Source organism: Ammospiza nelsoni, chromosome 18 (genome assembly GCF_027579445.1).
Source record: "Ammospiza nelsoni isolate bAmmNel1 chromosome 18, bAmmNel1.pri, whole genome shotgun sequence".
In the NCBI taxonomy this organism is placed as follows: Eukaryota; Metazoa; Chordata; class Aves; order Passeriformes; family Passerellidae; genus Ammospiza; species Ammospiza nelsoni.
Window position 1 is genome coordinate 11,924,735 of NC_080650.1, and position 19,589 is coordinate 11,944,323.

Below are 19,589 nucleotides of genomic sequence, written 5' to 3' on the forward strand. Positions count from 1 at the left end.
CCCAGCACCGAGAAGGGAGCGAGGGAGGGGGCCCCTTGTCTATATACAGATCGGTACAAAATCCTAAGGCATGCTGGGGATACAACGGCAAGCCGGGCTAGGGCTGCGGCAGGGCCCTGGCAGCCAGCACGGCTGCCCCGCGGAGTGGCTCTGGCAGCAGCCGCACGTCGCTGTCCTCCTCCTCCTCTGCAGGGAGGGTCCGTGTCCTTCAAAGCCCCGGGCTCGGGGTCATTCCTCCTTGGCCAGCGTCTGCAGCAGCGAAGGGCTGCCGTAGTGAGTTGTGTAAACATAGGAAATGTCATGGATCAGTTCTACGGGGTGGGTTCAGATTAATTATGAGAGTGTGATCCCATTCCAGGCTGGCCTGGTGGCTTTTGGGATGCTATTGCTAGATGAGAGTGGCCTCCCTTGCCTGTAAAGAACATGGCAGCTGCTTTTACATTGATAGCAACTGAAGCTGGGGCTGCTGGAACTGGAGAGGAGCAAACTCTGTCACTTGTGACAGACACCTGTTGTGTCAGATGCTGAGCCTGGAAGGAAGCCAGGAATGGCAGAGGGAACCCTCTGTGTGGCTGCTGGAGGTAAAGGGAGATGACAGGGGAGCGTGGAGGACACAGGCATCCCCCTCATCTGAAGGAGTTGGAGGAGGGTGTGCAGCTGAAGAAGTCCTGGCTGATCTGGCGTGGGTAGCCCTCCAGCACTTTCACCTGGACCGGGTCAAACTTCCAATAGTCTCGGCCTCTCAGGAAATAGGCAAAACCTGTGGGTGAGAGAGGAAGGTTTAGAAGAGGCATCATTCACATGGCTCAGAGCTCTTTGCCAGCATTTTGTTCAGCTGACACTGCAACACATGCAGTACTGAAAGAGAGCTGGAAGAGGCAGGAGGTTTTACTTGAACCCAGGCTTGTGGCATTCACTTTTCTTTTACACTGTTTAGTTTAGACAAAAACTCTAGTTTTACTTTTTGGACAGTACACAGGATGGATTTTATTTTATTTTCCTGGTGGGTTTAAATATGCTGTATGCTTGTAGTGACCCAGCCCTGTGAGGGCAGGGGATTTTTAGGACAGGGAGGGACAGGCAACTTGTGAGGACCTGCTCAGAACATGTGTTCTGTGGGCAAGCTGCCCTGGAATTTAGGTTCTGGAAGCAGTGGGGAGTTGTTTCACTTCATCCTTAGAGAGGAAAGAGGCACTCACCACACTGTCATCCCAAGCACCCTGGCTGTCCCCAGTGTTTCTGTGACACTGCCCTGCTGCTTTCAGCATGGGGCACACTGGGGAGGACTGGTCTGTCACAGACATCTTTTATGAAAAATCCTTTCCTTAGGATTTTTCCTCCTGAGAAGCTGAGAAGCCTCAGGAACAAAATGTAAACAATGATTATCTGCTGCTGTGGAATGCAACAGGTGCATCTGTGTTGGTTCATGTGGTTGTTTCTAATTAATGGCCAATCACAGCCCAGCTTGCTCGGATAGAGTGTCCGAGCCACAAGCCTTTGTTATCATTCTTTCCTATTCTATTCTTAGCCAGCCTTCTGAGGAAATCCTTTCCTCTATTCTTTTAGTACAGTTTTAATGTAATATATATCATAAAATAATAATCAGCTTTCTGAACCATGGAGTCAGATCCTCATCTCTTCCCTCAACCTGAGACCCCTCTGAACATGGTCACACTGGGCAATACCAAAAGCAGCCTGTTCTTTGTTCAGCTCCCCTGTAGAAGTGTGGGCAGTGTTTCTGTTGTCTTCTCATCACTTCCCTTGCCAGGAGCAGTGAGAGGTGGGCAGGACTCAGTGACTCTTTCTTGCTCAGATATTTGACTTCTCTCTATCACACTTAAATATCAATTGCTGTAATTAATGGCAGTGAAACAACTTCTCAATTCTCTCCCCACTGAAGAGAACCGCCCCTCTACACTGTATGGGATGTGTTATGGCTGGGCAGTACCCACTACAGCCGCATGTGTGGCTCTGCAGAGCTGTGAGCAGAGCAGGCTGAGCACTGACCCAGCTCGTCCTGGAAGGCGGCGTCGATCTCGGCGGGCACGCCGCGCCAGTCGGCCATGGCCCGCGGGTAGACGTTGTCCACCTGGCGCCTCTGGGGGTTGAAGCGCCAGTAGTTGCCTCCACTGAAGATGTAGATCTTGTTCTTCTCAGCCCCCCACACCAGAGCTGCCTGCACTGGGGATGCAGGGAGGCCCAGCTCCACGATGGGGGTGGGACCAGATACCCGTCTCTCGCCATCGTAAATCCAGTATTGAGAATCTATTGAGGAGACAGAAAAGGGAAACAAGGGGTCAAAAACTGATAATTTGGCAGTGAACTGTGCAACTGGAGCTGGAGCCTTGGCACAGCTCCCACGGGAAGCTGTGCCTGAGAGGCAAAAACACCACCAGGTGTAATGGATGCTGCCACTGTTGTGTGTCCAAAATGCTGTCAATGCATTGGCATCCCACCTCAGTCCAGCCTGGTGGGTGTTGGTGGGGAACAGGAAGGTCCCTTTCAGCTGCATTTTTCTCTGTTTTCTCTATTTCTCTCTCATTTTCTCTATTTGTGGAAATTATAAAGGGCTTGGCTGGAGGGACCAGCCTCTGCCCTGCAATCTCAGCACCTGGAAATCATGTGGGCATGCACAGGCACAGAGAAGGCATGTGGCTGGAAAGCAGTGAGCTGCAGAAACCAGGAAGAATTTGCCAGGTTGATATAGAGACTGGAAGCAGAGTTCCAGATTAGATTAAAATGGGAATCTCTGTAATTAGCCTACGGCATGTAATACTTTCCCCTTATCTCATTTTAACTCACTGTAGGAGCCTGCCAATTTCAGCACTGCAAGCCCTTGTGTGCAGGTCAGGTGCTCAGAAATGTGAATGCAGGAGCTCTGCCTGCAGAGCCACTGGTGTGATTTTGGTACTCAGTCTCATGGAGTGCAGATGAGGTGTGCACACCCACAATGAGTTCCCAGGTCATTCTGCATCCCTACTATTGAACCTCCACTTGGGAAGAGCATTAAAGAAAATAGTAGCACTGAAACAGGGTTTGTTGCTGGCCTTGAACCCCAGAGGTGGCCAGGAGGTGGTTTCATTCCTAATTTCTGGCTGCTGGAGGTTGCCTGGTTCTGCACCCAGGCTCCCTGTAGGCTCATAAAGCCATGGGGTACTAGGGAAGTTCCACATGCAGGTCTCTGAGGAGCACAGAAAATGCTGTCCCCAGCCTGAGCAGGGCCCTGGGGACACAGGCACAACCAGGGCACTGCTGGGGCTCACTTCTGGCACAGTGCTTCCCATGACAGCTGGAGAGATGGAACAAATGTTTCCTTCCTTCTCCACTGCCAGGGCAGAGGCTCATTACAGATGTTTGTGTTCCAGGGAAGGAGAATAGGATATTGTGGCTGTGTTTAAAACAAAAGTGAACTCTTGTTCTCTCATAAAAAGTTTAAATAGTTAAGGAAAGAAATAACAAGGATTACTGAACTTCTGAGGATTTCCAGATTTATTGTCCCAGGAACCTGCTGAGTCCCGACTACCCCTAAGTAACTGAGATTCCTGAGCCATCTGATCACAGTCCAGCTCTTACCTTGGAAGAACCAGATGTTGCCCAGCGGGTCCTCGAAGGTGGCATCGACAGAGCTGGGGATGCCCTGCCAGTGGCGAGAGGCCAGGGCTGGGTACCCGTCCTGCAGCCTCCCCGCGCGGAGCCGCCACACGAAGCGCGAGCTGAAGAAGAACAGCTCCCCCCGGATGGTGGCTGCAGCGTCGAAGGTTGTGAGGCAGGCGTCGGGCTGCAGGGCCTGCCGAGGCACAGAGGGTCAGGGCTGCCCCCCAGAGCCCCCAGGTGTCCAGGCAGCCCCGTTTGGGTTGGGCACAGGCTGCCTGGAGATGCCCTCCCTACACATCCCAGTGCCAGCTGTAGGGCTGGGCTGGGCTCAGCAGTGCTGGTGTGTAGGGGGATAGAACATAAGTAAACAAAGGTAGTATAGAATGTTATCATACCCCCTAAAGAGTTGCAACTGGGCTAATTATTAAGGATTAGGAGCAGGCCTGATTTTAACAGTAGCCAATTTAACTGTAGCCAATAAGAAGAGTGTCATAAAAGAGTGGATTGGTTGACTGAGGGGAACTGGAGTCAGTTGGCTACTGTGAGGATGAGGAAGAGTCAGAGCCTAGAGGAGCTGCCTAAAAACAACATCAAGGAGGTATGAAACTCTAGCAATGTGGAACTCTTGCAGTGTAATGACAATAGGACTCTTGCACTGGTGGAAGAGGCAGACACCAACTCGAGCTGCTGCCAGGGTGCCAGGGAAGGGCACAGAGCTGCCCTGCACTCACCTCCACGTTGGTGATCTCGTTTGTTTCGAGGTCTGGCTGGGGCAGCTCTGCTGGCTGGGTTGGGGTTGGGTCAGGGTGCACTGAGGGTTTCCCATACAGGTACTGGATCCCTTGCTTGTCATCCTCGCTCAGGCTCAGCGGGTAGCGGAAGATGTAGAAAGGGGACATCAGGGACTTGGAGACAGCCGTGTGCTGCAGGCCCAGCACGTGGCCAAACTCATGGGCAGCCACTTGCAGGAGGTCAGTGCCTACAAAGGGAAAAGATGGAATACACTTTTGTCTACTTACATGCTTCGACCTCCTGGGCTTGTTCCTACCAGTTACCAGACACTGACATTCATTGTAGGAGTCCAAAAAGAGGAAAGAGAAATCTACCTCCGCCTGTGTTGTTCCCAGATATCTCCTGTGTAGCTCAAAAATATATTTGTGGGTTTTTCTTAAGGGGCATAATAAAGGAGTTCACTGGTTCAGAAGCACTGTGACTCAATTAATACACCTGGGTATTAACCTGGACATGTTGGTAATCTGCAATTCTGTTGTCAGAGGCTCTTGCCACCTCCTCAGCTACCAGGAAGATAAGGATTTTCCATGCACTTTTGGAAAGGAGAAATTTGCACAGAGAAGGAAGTCTACACCAGATGTGTAGGAGGTGATTTGTTCAGGTTGGTGTTTGTCCACCCAGCCTTGAGGCAGTTGTTGGCTAGAGCTGAAGTTCAGCAAGTCCCAGTTCGATCACACCCACTGTGGGAGATGCTGGTGTTGGTGAGAGAACTCTGGGATTAACTCTTGCCAAAGGCCTTTGTCACAGACAGCAGAGGGAGCTCATTTATTGCTGGTCTGGGGAATGTGTCAAGAAGGTGTCACTTAGAAATAAATCCACAAAATATTACCTAATGTCAAGGCCTGAGACTTAAACAGATTTATGGGAGACTGTGTTTTAGGAATACATGACCTTGGAGCATCTACAAAAGGAGAGGGGGGAAAGGGGATTTCAGTACACAAACTTGTATTGTTTGGCAGGTTTTGTTGAGCTTCCAAAGGGTCCTTTCTGAAGCTGGTAAACTTCACTATGTCCCAGCATATTCATCCACTTCCCTTCAGCCAGAAATCCTCTGAGCTGCAGCCCAGGTGATGAGAGCAGCAGGGATGTGGCTCAGCCAGCCTTGGTGCTCCAAGCAGGATTTCCAGATAAGATTAAAGCAGGATTTCCCTGCTGGCTCCAGGGGAGAATTCCCTGGTCACTTCTCAGCACCAGGAGCAGGGAGAACACAGTGGGGAGGAACCCCTGGGAAGGGTGGAAGGGAAGGTGAGCCCTGCCTTCCTCCACTGGCCAGCTTTACCTGGAAGCCATGAATCTGCACAGCGCTGACCTGATTAAATCAACATATCTAGGTCAGCTGAGAGAGTGGGATTTCCATGCCAGTGATTTATTACAAACTTTCAGACACTTCTGTTTAGCTTGGCAGGCTCCTCACTTGCTGCTTTCCAGTGTTGCCAGAGGAGCTGTGCTGTCAGATTCTGCAGGGGAGGTGCACAGCAGCACAGCTGAAGGAGCTCTGTCCATCCCTGTGTCCCTCATGGATGGTTCTCCACGTAGGGTTTGCTTCCTGCACAGCCCTGGAGTGACCCCAGAGCACACTCCTGCTCTCCCATCAGCAAAATGAGGCCAAGAATTTCCCTGTCTCACTGAGAGCTGAGTCAAGGGTTTATCCATGTTTATATCCTAAAGCTCTTTTCAGCATATGAAATGGCAATTAGCTCCAAAGAGCTTTTACAACAGTTGTTTATGGATGATATGGGAGGGGGGGAGAAGGGGGAATGTCATGGAATAGAGCAGGATTCTGATGGGATCTGGTGTCCACTTTTGGTTCCTGGTTTGCCCCCAACACTGTTTTATGGGAGAATGCAGGAAATTCTTCAACAACAGAGGGTGAGAACCAACAGAGCCCACCCCTGCCCCAGGAGCAGAAACCCCTCTGCAAAGAGCTCCTGTGCTTGTGATTCTTGTTTTGGGCCAGCAGGCACAGCAGTGCTGTGCCCCAGGCAATCAAACTGGCACTGACAGGGTAGTGGTACCCCATGGGCTTTGGGGGTGCCCACTGACATGGCCAGCATTTTGGGAATCCCCAGAGAGGCCTGGGGTTAACTTGGGCCTTGTGATTATTTCTTTGTCCATGTAGATGAGCTGGGAAGGAGGAGGAGGAGCTGACCTGGGTTAATTCTGGTGAGTCTTCCAGAAACTAATGCTCTGGGCACTGCTCCAGATGGTCCCAGGCAGTGCTGCAGTATCTCATGAGATACTGTGACACCAACCCTGAGTGCCCAAGCAGAGAGCTACCAGCTTGGATCTATTATTAGCAAAAAAATTTTTTAAAAAGAGTCTTGACTGGATGTGTTGTTGTTTATGGTCAGAGCATTCCCAGGCCACAGGGACAGAGCTGGAGCCTGGGTGGTTTCCCTTTATGGACTTGTTTGAGGGCAGATGGTGAACAATGCATGCAGGGCCTGGGACTGGGCTGTTCTTTGGAAGACAACAGTGTCACACAGAGCCTGAGCCTCAGTTTTCCTTCATCCTTTGATAGTTTCATTTCTAATGACTCCTGCCAATGCTGGGGGCAATTCCCCAGTGGCAGAGCACATGGCTGGGCAGAAGAGCCATCCCTTGCTGCCCCATACAAGAGGAATCCATGGGGAGCCAGGGTCCTGCTGCTGGACACCAGCTCTGCTGTGGCTGAAGGATAAAAAGCCCTGAATGCTAACAGCCATCTTCTAACTGCTGGGAGATGACAATGCTCACCACAAAAATACTTATTCCCTGTCAGTTTTACAGGGAATAGCACAGGGAATCATTCCCAAGTTCTCTGACAAGCATCCTGGAGCAGCCACAGCTCCCCCTGAAGCAGAGCCATACCCAGGTTGTTCCCAATGGTCCAGGTCTCGTCATAGTCAAAGTGCACGTCCCCTTCCCTGTGAGTTTTGGGGAAGAATGCGTGTGCCAGGATCCCTCCAGGCCCATCAAAAGGCAGGTTGTCTCCGTGCCAGTACCTGCAGGGAAGACACATTGCACCTCAGACAAAGGATATGGAGCTCCAGCAGCACACAGCCAAAGGTGGGAGGCACAGAGAGGGGAGAGCAGTTCTCATTCTCATCCTCAGTTCATCCCACTGGTCTAGATCAACTGCTCAGAGCCATTCCAATTGCCACAAGCCAAATTCTGCTTCAGAGCCCTGAGGAAGCAGCTTGATCACACCAAGCACTGAGGAAGCAGATCTCAGTCACACCAAGCTCTGGGGAGTTTGTATGTTTTCTCAGGGATGTTTCTCCCCCTCCCCTCTCCAGCTTCCAGCCCAGAACTGACTGTGAAGCCTAAAGAATGAGGGTGACTGCCTAAGCCAAGACTGAGTTGATATTTCTGGGTGGTGGGGGCTGCAGAGGGGCAGCTGGCAGCAAAACTGACAGCAAAACCCAGCCAAACTCTCAGGTCCTCACTCAGGCCAAGCCACTGATGAATAATGAAGGAAACCCATGAGAGATGTGGCCACTTGAGAGAGCTGAGGGAGACAAATACACAGCATGGAAATCACATCACTGCTTGGACAGTCTCCACTGCCCTCATTAGCTCTGTGCAAACATGCAGCTCAGGGAAGTCTTTGCCCCAGTGAGTTTTTTGCCAAAAGGGAATTTCAGGCCAGGAGCCAAGATTCCCTTAACCAAGAAACTATATTTGTCTTTGGGCAGACAGTTACATCCTTCAGTCAAGGGACAGGATGGAGGACCTGAAGATGGAAAATCAAAACAAATGCTTAAGAAAACAGCCTGTGGGCAGAGAAACATAAATGTACCAGGAAAATGAATGAGTGATCAGTAACGGTGCTGTGTGCAACAGCTGCACTCACACCGAGCAGCCCATGACACTAAAACAATCCCAGTGTCTGAAAGCAGAACCTCCATGTGAGTGCCTGAGCTGTGTGCTGGCAGGTCTCTGCCCTGGCAGGGTGTGCTGCCCTCTGTGCCCACCTCGTGAAGTCGATGACGATGTCAGCCCGTCCCTCCTGCACCTCGGTGAAGGTCAGCGGGGTCACATCACTCCACACTTTCAAAGCTTCCTCTATGGTCCTTCTCACCTTAGCTTTTACAAGTTGCCATGGGAACCTGATAATTCTGGAAGGAACAGACACTGGATGAGGAGAGCATCAGCTGCTGTCCCATGGACAGGGCTGTCACAAAGGCACAATTCTGCAATCAGCATCACCAGGGCCACCATGCCCAGCACCAGAACATCTCCAATCCATATATGCACTGCTCCAGCATCCTCTACCAAGCAACATGTGCAGCAGATAAATCCCATCAGTGTTGGAACCCTCCGGCTGGTGTGTCAGAAGTGAGCTCCCTGGAGAGTTTTGCAGATTGTGTCGTTCAGAAGTGCCACAGCACTCCCCAGGTCTATCCCCTGTAAGGCCACCACCACAAAGATTCCTGAGATTGGTGTGATGTGATTTCTTCTCCTTAACCTCTGCATTTTTTGCCACTGGAAACTTGGGTTCACTGAGGAGTTGCTCCCGCTTCCTCCAATAACAAGAGCAGACTGAAAGCTCTGCCACAGAGGGAAGTTTCCCTTCCATGAACAGTGTTGCTGTATGTAAATCTCTGCTGTGCTTCTTTCTTTAACACTACTGACCAAAAAGAAAAAAAAAGGAATGTTATCTGCAGCCTCCTGATGGTGTGAGGAGCTGTGTCCTGTATTGGATTCAGCGCAAGATGATTTACATGCTGTCAAGGTCCATATGACTGTGCTCACTTCTCCACTCACAGCCCTGAGGGCAGCTGCAGAGGCAGCACAACCCTCCCTGCAGTCTGCTGGGCAGATTCACAACTGAGAATGTGTGGGGTGATTTGGGCAAAACTTTACTCTGAAGTGGTGTTTATGGGACCATCAGAAACAGCTGAATAAAAAGATCTCTTTAAAATAAACTGTGAGGTGAGCCCCCTGTGGGGTGGCTGTGGGGGCAGAGGCACCGCAGGAGAGCGCTGGTGGTGGGGGCTAGGCTCAGAATAAGTGAGGGCAGTGACAGAGTGAGGGCAGTGACAGAGTGAGGGCAGTGACAGTGTGATGACAGTGACCCTGTGTGCCATGGGGTGCTGGTGTGGCACTGCCCGGGGCTGAGGCAATGGCTGTGTACAACAGGAGGGCAGCTGTGTTTGGGAGTGTGCTCAGGAGGGGATGAGGAGGTGTTGGGGACAAGCCTGAGTGGTTCAGAGTGGCTCTGCTGGCCCCTGTGCCTCTCATGGTCACATCACAGCTCTGGGGATACCAGACCGAGCATTTGGGCAGGGAGAAGTGAAGCAGCCTGGGGGCCACACCGGCCTGGGTGCCTTACCATCATGAGTGCCACACCAGCCTGAGTGCCACACCAGCCTGTCACAGACATCCTTTTATGAAAATACTTTCTTTGAGATTCTTTTCTTCCTGAGAAGCTGAGAAGCCTCAGGAACAAAATGTAAACAATGGTTATCTGCTGCTGTGAAATGCAACAGGTGCCTCTGTGATTGACCCATGTTGGTTGTTTCTAATTAATGGCCAATCACAGTCAGCTGGCTCGGACAGAGAGTCTGGGACACAAACCTTTGTTATTCATTCCTTCTTATTCTATTCTTAGATAGCCTTGTGATGAAATCCTTTCTTCTATTCTTTTAGTATAGTTTTAATGTAATATATATCATAAAATAATAAATCAAGCCTTTTCAAACATGGAGTCAGATCCTCGTCTCTTCCCTCATCCAAAGACCTCTGTGAACACCGTCACACCAGCCTGAGTGCCACACCAGCCTGAGTGCCACACCAGCCTTACTGTCACACCATCCTGGCGGCCACGGCAGCCCCTTACCGGTAGGTGAGGTTGGTTTTGTCCCAGCGGCCCCCGGAGAGCACGAAGCGCTTCTGGCGGTTGCGGGCGCGCTGGGCTGCGGGCGGCTCGGGGTCGGGCACGCCGCAGCGGGGCGGGTTCCAGCCGGCCCAGGGCCCCGCCACGGCCCCGGGGGAGCCCTTGGCAGGCACGCCCGTGCCCACGGCGTTCACCAGGGCGGCCAGCCAAGGAGCCTGCTCCTTCCAGGTGGGATGCTTTCGAGACACGTCCTGAAAGGCAAAAGCAAAAGCACGACTTCAGTGTCCGTGAAGATGCTTCCTCTTGCAGAGGGGTGGGCAGCTGCCCACAGCAGTCCTGAGCAGTGGGTTCCACTTCTGTTTCCCCACTGGCAGGGCACAGCCCTGCTCCCCACAAACGTGCCCTGCTCCCTGCTCTGAGGCTGCCTCACACCTGGAGGGCACTGTGCTGTGCCATGGCACCCATGAGCACTCAGCTATTTTTGGTCCATGTTTCCTTGGCAGCTGGCCTGCAGGAAATACTTTTGCAGGCTGTGGATGAGAACCAGACTCTTCAAGTATAAAACAAATCACCGGGGAATAAATTCTCCCCCTTTGCCCTACATCCTTTATTCCCTCCTGGCCCGGGGTGGAGGTGACATTAATGGGAGGAAGTCTCCAGTCCCCAGCACGCAGCTGTGCTCCTTGTTGTCACTTCCGTGGTGTCCCCTTGCTGCCCTGGCACCGTGGGCAGGTCTCAGCATGGCAGAGCAGGACACAGGGGTGTGGGTGACAGCACAGAGAGCAGCAGGGACTGTCCCTGCAGCCCCACCACTGCCTGAGGGAAGGACTGCACCGTATCCCCTCACCTCCCTGTGCCTGTGATTCTGCTTGGGATAGCATCTCCTGGGCTCTCCCACACTCAGTTGGAAAAGCAAGGTTTCTCTTGAAAACATTAATTAATGCTAATTAGCTGACTTCCACCAGTTTCCCATGTTGCCACCATGAAACACAACCCAGGTGTCACCTCCAAGATGCTGTAAGGCTTGTGGGGTGAGAGGGGCTTGGTCCACATCACTGTGCTGCAGAGGGCCAAACACAGATTTATTTTTTTTTTTGCCTGATTTTATGCAGCAAATGAAAGGATGAAAGGTGTTAGAGAAGGCAGGAGCTGAGATGCAGCAGTGCTGAACAGGCAGGCTCTGTCCCACAGGGCTCCAAGGGAGGACCTGGGCTTTGGGCAGCTCTTTCTTGCCCTGCAAAGAGCTGCCTCCTTCCAGGCCAGCTTTCCTGGCTGCCCTGCCAGCGACACGGGGGTCAGGATGGCACGGTGCCAGCGCTGCCACGATGCCTGTAATCCACATGCTGCCACCTCTGCTGCCACAATGGGCCCATTCATGCAGGCTGGAATGAAGTGTGAAGGCCTTGGCATGAATTCACCACTGAGCCAGGCACGGATGGACAGGGGAGCCAGGCAGGGCACTCTGGGTGTCCACACATCACTTTAGGCTTTTGGTGTGTCTGTCACAGCCTGCTGGCTGATCCTCCCCAGACAGACAGACAGACAGACAGACACCCTTGGTGGCTGAGCCATTGATACAACCCTGGTGTCCCAGTGCACTCTCACACCCCACAGGAACGGCACTAGCAAAGAGAGAAACCATCCTGAACAGCAGGATTGTCACACTCTGGACAGCAGGATTGTCACACTCTGGACAGCAGGATTGTCACACCCTGAATAGCAAGATTGTCACACCCTGGACAGCAGGATTGTTACACTCTGGACAGCAGGATTGTCACACCCTGGACAGCAGGATTTTCACACTCTGGACAGCAGGATTGTCACACTCTGGACAGCAGAATTGTCACACTCTGGACAGCAGGATTTTCACACCCTGGACAGCAGGATTGTCACACCCTGGACAGCAGGATTGTCACACCCTGGACAGCAAGAGCTGCCCAGGCCACCAGGCACACACTGAGCATCCATTCAGGGCCTGGGGAGGAGGAGCACGGGCTGGGCTGTCCCCAGGCTGCTCCTGCTGGACTGGAGCCCTGCCAGGCTGAGGTACCTGTCCTCTGAGAGGAGCTCTCTGAGAGCCCCTGGCACCCTGCCTGGGCTGGCAGCTCCTGCTGCAAGGGACAGCTGGCAGCAAGAGCTGACAAAGTTCATGTTCTGGCCAACATTTGCTGTCAGCCCCGATGACACCGAGGCACACAATGGCTCTGTGTCACCAGAGCTCAGCCTGCAGGGCTGCAGAGCCCCTTGCTCCTGGCTGCACCCACGGCCAGTTCCTGGCAGCTGAGGATTGGGTGAGGAATCCATCTGGCTTTCCAAGTGCAGGGCCTGGGAGCCCAGGGGAACCCCCAAGGAGTGCTCAGGTGGGTGGGTGGGCTGAGCTGACCCAGATGCCCCTTAACCCTGGTTTTTTGCCCTGGTGATGTTCTGCACATTTCTGCAGGAATCCTTTTCCCCCCCGGTAAGGCTAATTTCCTTACAGGCTGGGGCCACTGCCATGAGCTGGAGGTTTTCTCTCTCCTCTGGCCAGGAGAAGCTGCCTGTTTCCTTCTTGCCCTGAGCAATCCCATGTTCAGAGGCAGATTTTCTCTCCTCTTTGTTACCTCAAGGCACTGCTATGAATCCCAGCTTTCCAAACCCCACCTTGCAACAGCAGGACCCTCCCTGCTCCTCCTGCCCTTTGCAGGTCCTGGAAGGGGCACAATGGGCTCCTGTGGGTGGGACAGGAGGCAGGACCTGCCCTGGTGCCCTGAGTGTGCCCCTGGACAAACAGTGACTCTGTCCCTGTCGTCACTGCACCGACATTAGCACCATGGCAGGAAAGGGCTGGAAAATGCCACTGCAGGCAAGGGGAAATGTGACAGGCACAAACCACTTGCCAAACAATGCTCAGGGGACACCCAGGCTGGAGATCTTGGCCTCCTTGGCTGGACACACCTTGCTGCAGGCACTTCCCAGGGATTAGATACCGTGTCCAGCTTGCTTAAGGTTACATCCTTCCCAGGCAGCGCTGAGCCCTCCCTCTGGTGGGGAGATCTGCTTTGTCCCCTGAGCTGTGCTACCCCACCCTGGCTGATGGCTCAGGGCTCCCTCAGGTCCCTGCTGCTGCCCCGGCTGCTGCAGAGCTGGGAGGGCAAGGGGAGGAGGGCACTGGGTACCCATCAGGGCATCCCACCAGCAGAAGGGAGAGGATTCCTGAACACAAAAGCAAAGGGAAATCCCAGGGTTTGTCCCAGCAGAGCGCAAAACAGATCTGAGCCTCTGGCTGAGTGTGTGCAGCCCCTGGCAGTGCCCACCCTGCATAACCCACAGCTGGGCATGGGAGCAGCTGCTTTGCAGTCAAGGGAGAGGCCAGGGCTTTGCAATAGAGGCTGCTCAGTAAATGTGAACACAGCACAAGCACAGAGAGCGTTCCAGGCCTGAAACCAAAGGTTGAGGGCAGTGGGGACAGCAGAGGAGCAAAGCTGTACCAAAGAGGGCTGTGCTGCAGGCTGGGCACAGCTCCTCACCAAGAAAGTGCCTCTTCCTGCAGCCTGAAAGGCTGGGGGGGAGCAGCGGGGAAAGGACAGATCCCAGGGGACAGCAAAACCACAGGGGAGGTCCAGGCTGCCCACTCAGCTCCTCACAGCTTTATCAGCCTTCAAGTGCTGTGATACAGCAGCCATCACCTCTGGGTCTGCTGCAGCCAGATGAACAGCAGCCAAGCTTCCCAGGAAGTGTTCCAGCCATCCCAGGGAGCCAGGAGCATCTTTAACCTCCTGGTGCTGGGCAGCACTGACCCTGCAGAGCCCTGGGAGCAGCAGCAGCTGCAGCAGCACAGGGGCAGGGCAGCATCAGCCCAAACGAGCACAGGGCTGGGGCTGGTGCCTGGTGCTGACCAGCCCACGGCTCTCCTGAGCCTGGCTCCATCTCCCCTGCCTGCCTGAACTCAAACTTGTGTCCTCTTTGTGTACCTGGTCACCCAGGCTCCTGGCTGCTGCTGTGGCTTGGACATGAAAGGAGACCCCTCTGCCTGTCAGACAGGAGGGATTGGACAAGTTACAGCCTGAATCCTTCAGTCTTGGGTGCTTCCCCTCTCACTGCTTCCCCTTCACCTGGGGAATGAGCTCAAGGACTTTGTCTCCATTTCCCTGTCCCTTCTGCTCCTGCTTTTCCATTGCTTCTGTTTCTGCTTCCTCCTTTTGTCACTCAGAGCATTTCCAAGGCCCTGGTGTTTGCAGCATTATTCCCTCCTCCCTAGGACCCTGCACCTTGGAGCACTCCTGCTCTCATTTCAGCAGAAATGCTTCCTCTTGCAGTTCTCTCACCCCATTTTTGCCCACTGTGGGGTGGCCATGCCCCCCAAGGGCTCTGCACCCCTGAACAGCAATGTTCCAGCCTGAAATCTGCTTTGTTCTCCTGATGCAGAGACAGCTTTTTGTGCAGCCTGCCTCTCAGCCCAGCATGGATTTGCAGGGGTTGGATTTGAAAGTGCAGCTACAGCTGATGGTAAAACTGGAACCAGCTTCATTCTGGTCAGGTTGTGTTCCAGGAGCAGCCTGGGCTGGGAAGGGGCTGATGCTGCAGGTGGAATTTCACGGCAGAAATGTGATTGTGGTGTGGTCCAACCCTGAGCTAAATGCACTGTTAGTGGAAACAATGCCCAGGCAAAGCCACCAGATTTATTGATCCTGTCTGCCCAGCACAAGGTCTCCCAACCCCTCCATGAATTCTTTGCTCACACAAAATTCTTCACCCCAGGCCTGCTCCATGCTGGCTGCAGCCTGGTCCCACTGCAGACAGGCACAGCACAAAGGCTGGGCCCAAACAGGAGCTGCTGCAGTGCCTGGCTGTGCACACACTGCTGGATTTTCCTCTCCCCTCACTTCCACACCCTGGCACCATCCAGCACTGCCTCCCAGGGCCTGACACTTTGTTTCCGGATTACATGGTGGTAGTTGTTGTTGGCAATGAAAAAAGGAAAATGTTTATTTTCCCTAAGCAACGTGGAACATGAAACATTATGGACTGCAAATGTTTACGGCCACAGAGAGAATGAGAAGAAGCAGGCTTTGGTGTAACAAGAGAAAGCAAATGAATAAACACTGCAGGACTATTTTTATTATCAGGCATTTTAATTATGTGACAGTTTGTGAGACTATTCCATCAACAACACCACAACCAAGCTGCTGGTGTCACCCAAGCAACAGCTTGCCAGAAACAGGAGTACTTACAGAGCAAACAAGCCCCAGGATGCTGACAGAGCAAAAGGTTTCAAGAGCCCCTAATCTGATGACCTAGAATTCCCCTTGAAACGAAGAAACTGCTCTAGGATGTGGCACACTCCTGGCAGGGGAGGAAGGGGGCTGAGATGTTTTGTTCATTGTGCACTTACACCCAAGCTAAGAGGAGCCATGAGCTGCCAGCGCCTCTCTCCTGCCCAAATCCACCAAAGGGAGGAAGTCTGGTCACTGCCTGTCCTTGCTGGGACTCCTCTGTCTGCACCAGGATCTCAGTGAACATCTGAAAACATGTCTGTGGCCTTAGTGAACCCCTGAAGTGCTCTGCTTTTCATTTTGCTGGGCAGCTATGTGCAGACTCAGCTCTGCTCCCATTTGGCTGAGCCATCCCCAGTGCAGAAACACCCACAAACCCTTTATTTGCCTATCCATATATTTGAGATTAGTAGGAAAGAGCTACAAAAGTGGGGGAAAAGTGGGGGGAAAAGTGGGGGGAAAAGTGGGGGGAAAAGTGGGATGTCCAGCATCTCTGCAGGATAACTTTCCACTAAAAATCCTTTTCAAACAACTCCTATACAATGCATCCCTTCTTCTGCAGAGCCCCACAGGTCATGGTGCCAGGGCAGGATAAGTGTGGGGCAAGGAAATGCAACAAAACCTGGAGAGGGGGATCCTCCCCAGACTGCTCTTCTCCTTCCTCTTTCTCCTTCTCCCTCTCCCCTCCCAGCTGCATCCCAAGCCCTGCCACCCTGCAGGGTGTGTGTGTGTGTGTGTCTGTGTGTGCTGCCTGTGAAGCACAAACAAACAAACCCTCTGCAGAATAACCACTTACATGTGTCTCGAGCCTCTCCCAGAGCACAAGATAAACATGCCTAAAATTACCCCAGCCCCGGCTGCAGTTTTTAAATAGCCTAAACCAAGGAGTGCAAATCCAACCCTCCCTGCGGGAGCCGCCTGAGCCTGAGCGAGGCAGGCAGGGGCTGCGGGGCAGGCACTGAGGGGAACCTGCCGTGCTCAGGGGGCAGCTGCAGCACCCCCGAGGGGTTGTGTTGGTAGCTGGGAGGGTGCCCAGCACTTCTCCACAGAGAGAGACCTTCCCAGCGAAGGCAGGGCTTTGATTTCCCCGGGGAGCCGCCGGCAGGGCAGGAATTCGGTGTCTGCGCGTGCACGGCCCGGGGACTGCGGATCTTTTGTTCTCAAGTTTTACAGTGGACACCAGACCCAGCCTTTATTCTGCTCTCAGTTTTCTCTTGCTTGCTTCAGGCATTAATATGAAAGTGAAGGAGCTCTACAGGGTTTGCCTCAAAAGAACACAAGTCCTTCAGCAACTTGCCCTATAGCCGGGCTTTAAAGTGAATCTCAGCCCTGATTCCCTCCCCTCCCAGCTGCTGCTGTTGTGACTCGCTGTTGGAGCGCAAACAGCCACAAACAGCTGCGTGCAGCACAAACTCCTGCTGTCCTTGCCCACCCCCGTACTGGCACAGCCCGAGGAGCTCCTGTGCTCTGCCTCACTGGAGTGTGAATCTCTTTTCCCGGCTCAGCCCCTTGGCTCCTTTCTCATTCGTCACCTGACAGCAAAAGGTGCCCAGACAGGAAATGAGCGGCTGTCAGACATGAGGGAAACATCCCTTTGTGCAGCAGGCTGGAGCAGTCAGAGCAGGGAGCACGGGATGGGGTGGCACAGCTCCCTGTGAGAGAGGGCACAGGGTGGCCAGGCCTCTGTCAGCCTGGCAGTGCCACCTCAGCTGTCCTGCACACACGTGTTCCCCTGCTGCCACCTCCAGTGTGGAAAACTGGCTGCACCTCAGAGGCAGCAGAATAACCTTCAGAAGCTTTGACAGCAGATGAGGAACCCAAAAGAGCAGCTGTGTGGGGTGACAGAGCTGCAGTTTGAAAGGATGGGGGATCACCTGTCCATCTCCAACCCAAGCAATGCAGCCACCATCTCTGCAAAGGCTGGGTCAAACACATCAGTCTGAAAGTCAAGCTTCACGTGGCTGGTCCAACACACAGCACAAGGCATTCCTGAACAAAACAGACCTGCAGGAGCATCACCTGGAGCTACTCCAGCCAGGAGGGAAGGATTAGCACTCACAGAGCACAGCATGAGCTGAGGATGAGGAAGAAATCACCTCTCTGCTGGCACACTGCCACCTGCGGGGACCTTGTGGAGCGTGGCAGTGGATTTGATGAGCAGGAGCCTGAGCAGCCCTGGAGCCTGCACTAACTCCGTGCTCTTCAGCAGTTTGGGGCACAAACCAGCTCGAGGGGCACTGGCCAAGTCAGCTGAGCCCCTGCAGCAGCTGTGGGTGCTGGCACAAGGACATGAACATGGGCAGCTGGGCTGGGCTCCAGCTCAGAGAGTGAAACCCAGGCTGGCTCTCCCTTCCCCAGGACCTCACACAGGCCCTTGCTGGCAGCCAGACCAGGACCAGGGGCTGTGCAGGCTCCTCCAGGAGCAGCAGTTTCAGAGCTCACACAGGGCAGAGCTCAAGGCACCTGCCAGCCCACGGGAACCAGCAGCCTCCAGCTTTGTGCGAGTGGAGCTCTGCCCACCCAGCCCAGCCCAGCCCCTGCTGCTCTCGGACGGGCCTGAAGCCCTCAGAGCAGCGGCATTCCTGGAGTGCAGGGTGCCACCAGGGTGCCACCAGGAGCGCTCGGCCTCACCTTCCCCAGAGGCAGAGCGCGGTGACATTTCGTTCGGAGGAATGCGAGCACTTTGGGGGCCAAGGCTGCCCCGTGCCAAGTCCCAGCCCACAGCAGATTTAGCAGCCAAGTTAGAAAGCGCTCAGATGACAGAGCTGATAATAAAACCATCGACAGAACCTGAACTAATCCCCTTGGGCTGCTACCGGGCATTTGCTCTGTTATTATTTCATGGCACAGCAGCGAAGCGCATGTCTACAATAACGCGATTACACACGCACACATTCCCAGCACAAGGAGCTCTCTGTCCTCTCCCGTCCCCAAACCCCCCGCACGCCGCTGCTCCTCTCCGGTCCCAGGTGCAGGGATCGGGCAGGATCTGCAGGAAGAAGGAGCCCTGCTGCTCCTCTCCTGCCTGCCTTTCATTCATCCCTTCACTCTCGTCTCCCCGTAACTTGGGGAGCTGCCAGCGCAGCGCGCAGGGGGTGTCGGAGCAGCAGCGGGGGCTCTGCTGCCTCTGAAGCACAGGGGATGGATGCCGCGTCCTCTCCTAAGCTCTCCTTGTCCCGGTCCCCGTTTTCCCTCGGGAACACGGCTGTGGAAGCTCCCCAAGAAGGCAGGAGGAGCCTGGGAGGCACGGCCGGGGCAGGGGCAGCGTCCCGCGGCCGGTGATTCCCGTGCCGGCATCCCGAGCGCGGCTCGGGGATGGATGGATGGATGGAGCGGCGGGGGGAGGACGCAGCTCATCCCTTTCGGCGGAGGATCTGCCGGGGAGATCCCGCCCTGGGACAGCACCGGGGGACGCGGAGGGAGGCACCGGGCGGCCCCGACTCACCGGCTTGTGTCGGCGGGCGGGCGCGGCGGGCGCGCAGTGCAGCAGAGCGGCGGCCAGCAAGGCGGCGGCGGCGGGCAGCGGCGGGCGGGCCATGCCGGGCGGCGGAGCGGGCTCGGACATGGGGCACACGAGGCGGGAGGGGGGGTCCCGCTGAGCCTTTTATCCCCCCACCGTGGCCGCCTGCCCTCCTCCTCCTCGCGCCTCCTCCCGCTCCTGCCTTTTGTTCTCCCCGAGCCGCGGCTGCTCGGGCCGGGGGGACACGGCCCGGCCGCATCGCGGGAGGGGGGTCCGGTCCCGCCCGGGCCCGGCCGCTCCGCCCCGCCACCCCCCGGGGGCGGAACGGGGCGGGACCCCCTCCCACGCCTGCCCGGCACCGGCCCCCGGCTCCTGCCTGACTCGGGGTGCCTTCAAACGGGCCCCTCTAAAGGTGTCTCACTGTCCTGCCCGCCCTGGGGTGCCTTCAAACGGGCCCCTCTAAAGGTGTATCTCACCCTCCTGCCTGCCTTTGGGTGCCTTTAAACGGGCCCCTCTAAAGGTGTCTCACTGTCCTGCCCGCCTCGGTGTGCCTTCAAACGGGCCCCTCTAAAGGTGTCTCACTGTCCTGCCCGCCCTGGGGTGCCTTTACACGGGCCCCTCTAAAGGTGTATCTCACCCTCCTGCCCGCCTTTGGGTGCCTTTACACGGG

General features: G+C 54.7%; 1 protein-coding gene across 1 annotated transcript; it reads right to left on the reverse strand.

Moving 5' to 3' along the window:
• Positions 1-28: 28 nt before the first annotated feature.
• On the reverse strand, positions 29-19,135 carry MMP11 (matrix metallopeptidase 11). The gene is made up of 8 exons (XM_059485269.1): positions 18,905-19,135; positions 10,211-10,458; positions 8,343-8,486; positions 7,237-7,370; positions 4,326-4,573; positions 3,574-3,787; positions 2,008-2,265; positions 29-760 (listed from the first exon to the last, which is right to left on the reverse strand). The coding sequence occupies exons 1-8, from the start codon at positions 19,022-19,024 to the stop codon at positions 627-629; spliced, it is 1,500 nt and encodes a 499-aa protein (XP_059341252.1). The 5' UTR covers positions 19,025-19,135; the 3' UTR covers positions 29-626.
• Between the last annotated feature and the right edge of the window lie 454 nt (positions 19,136-19,589).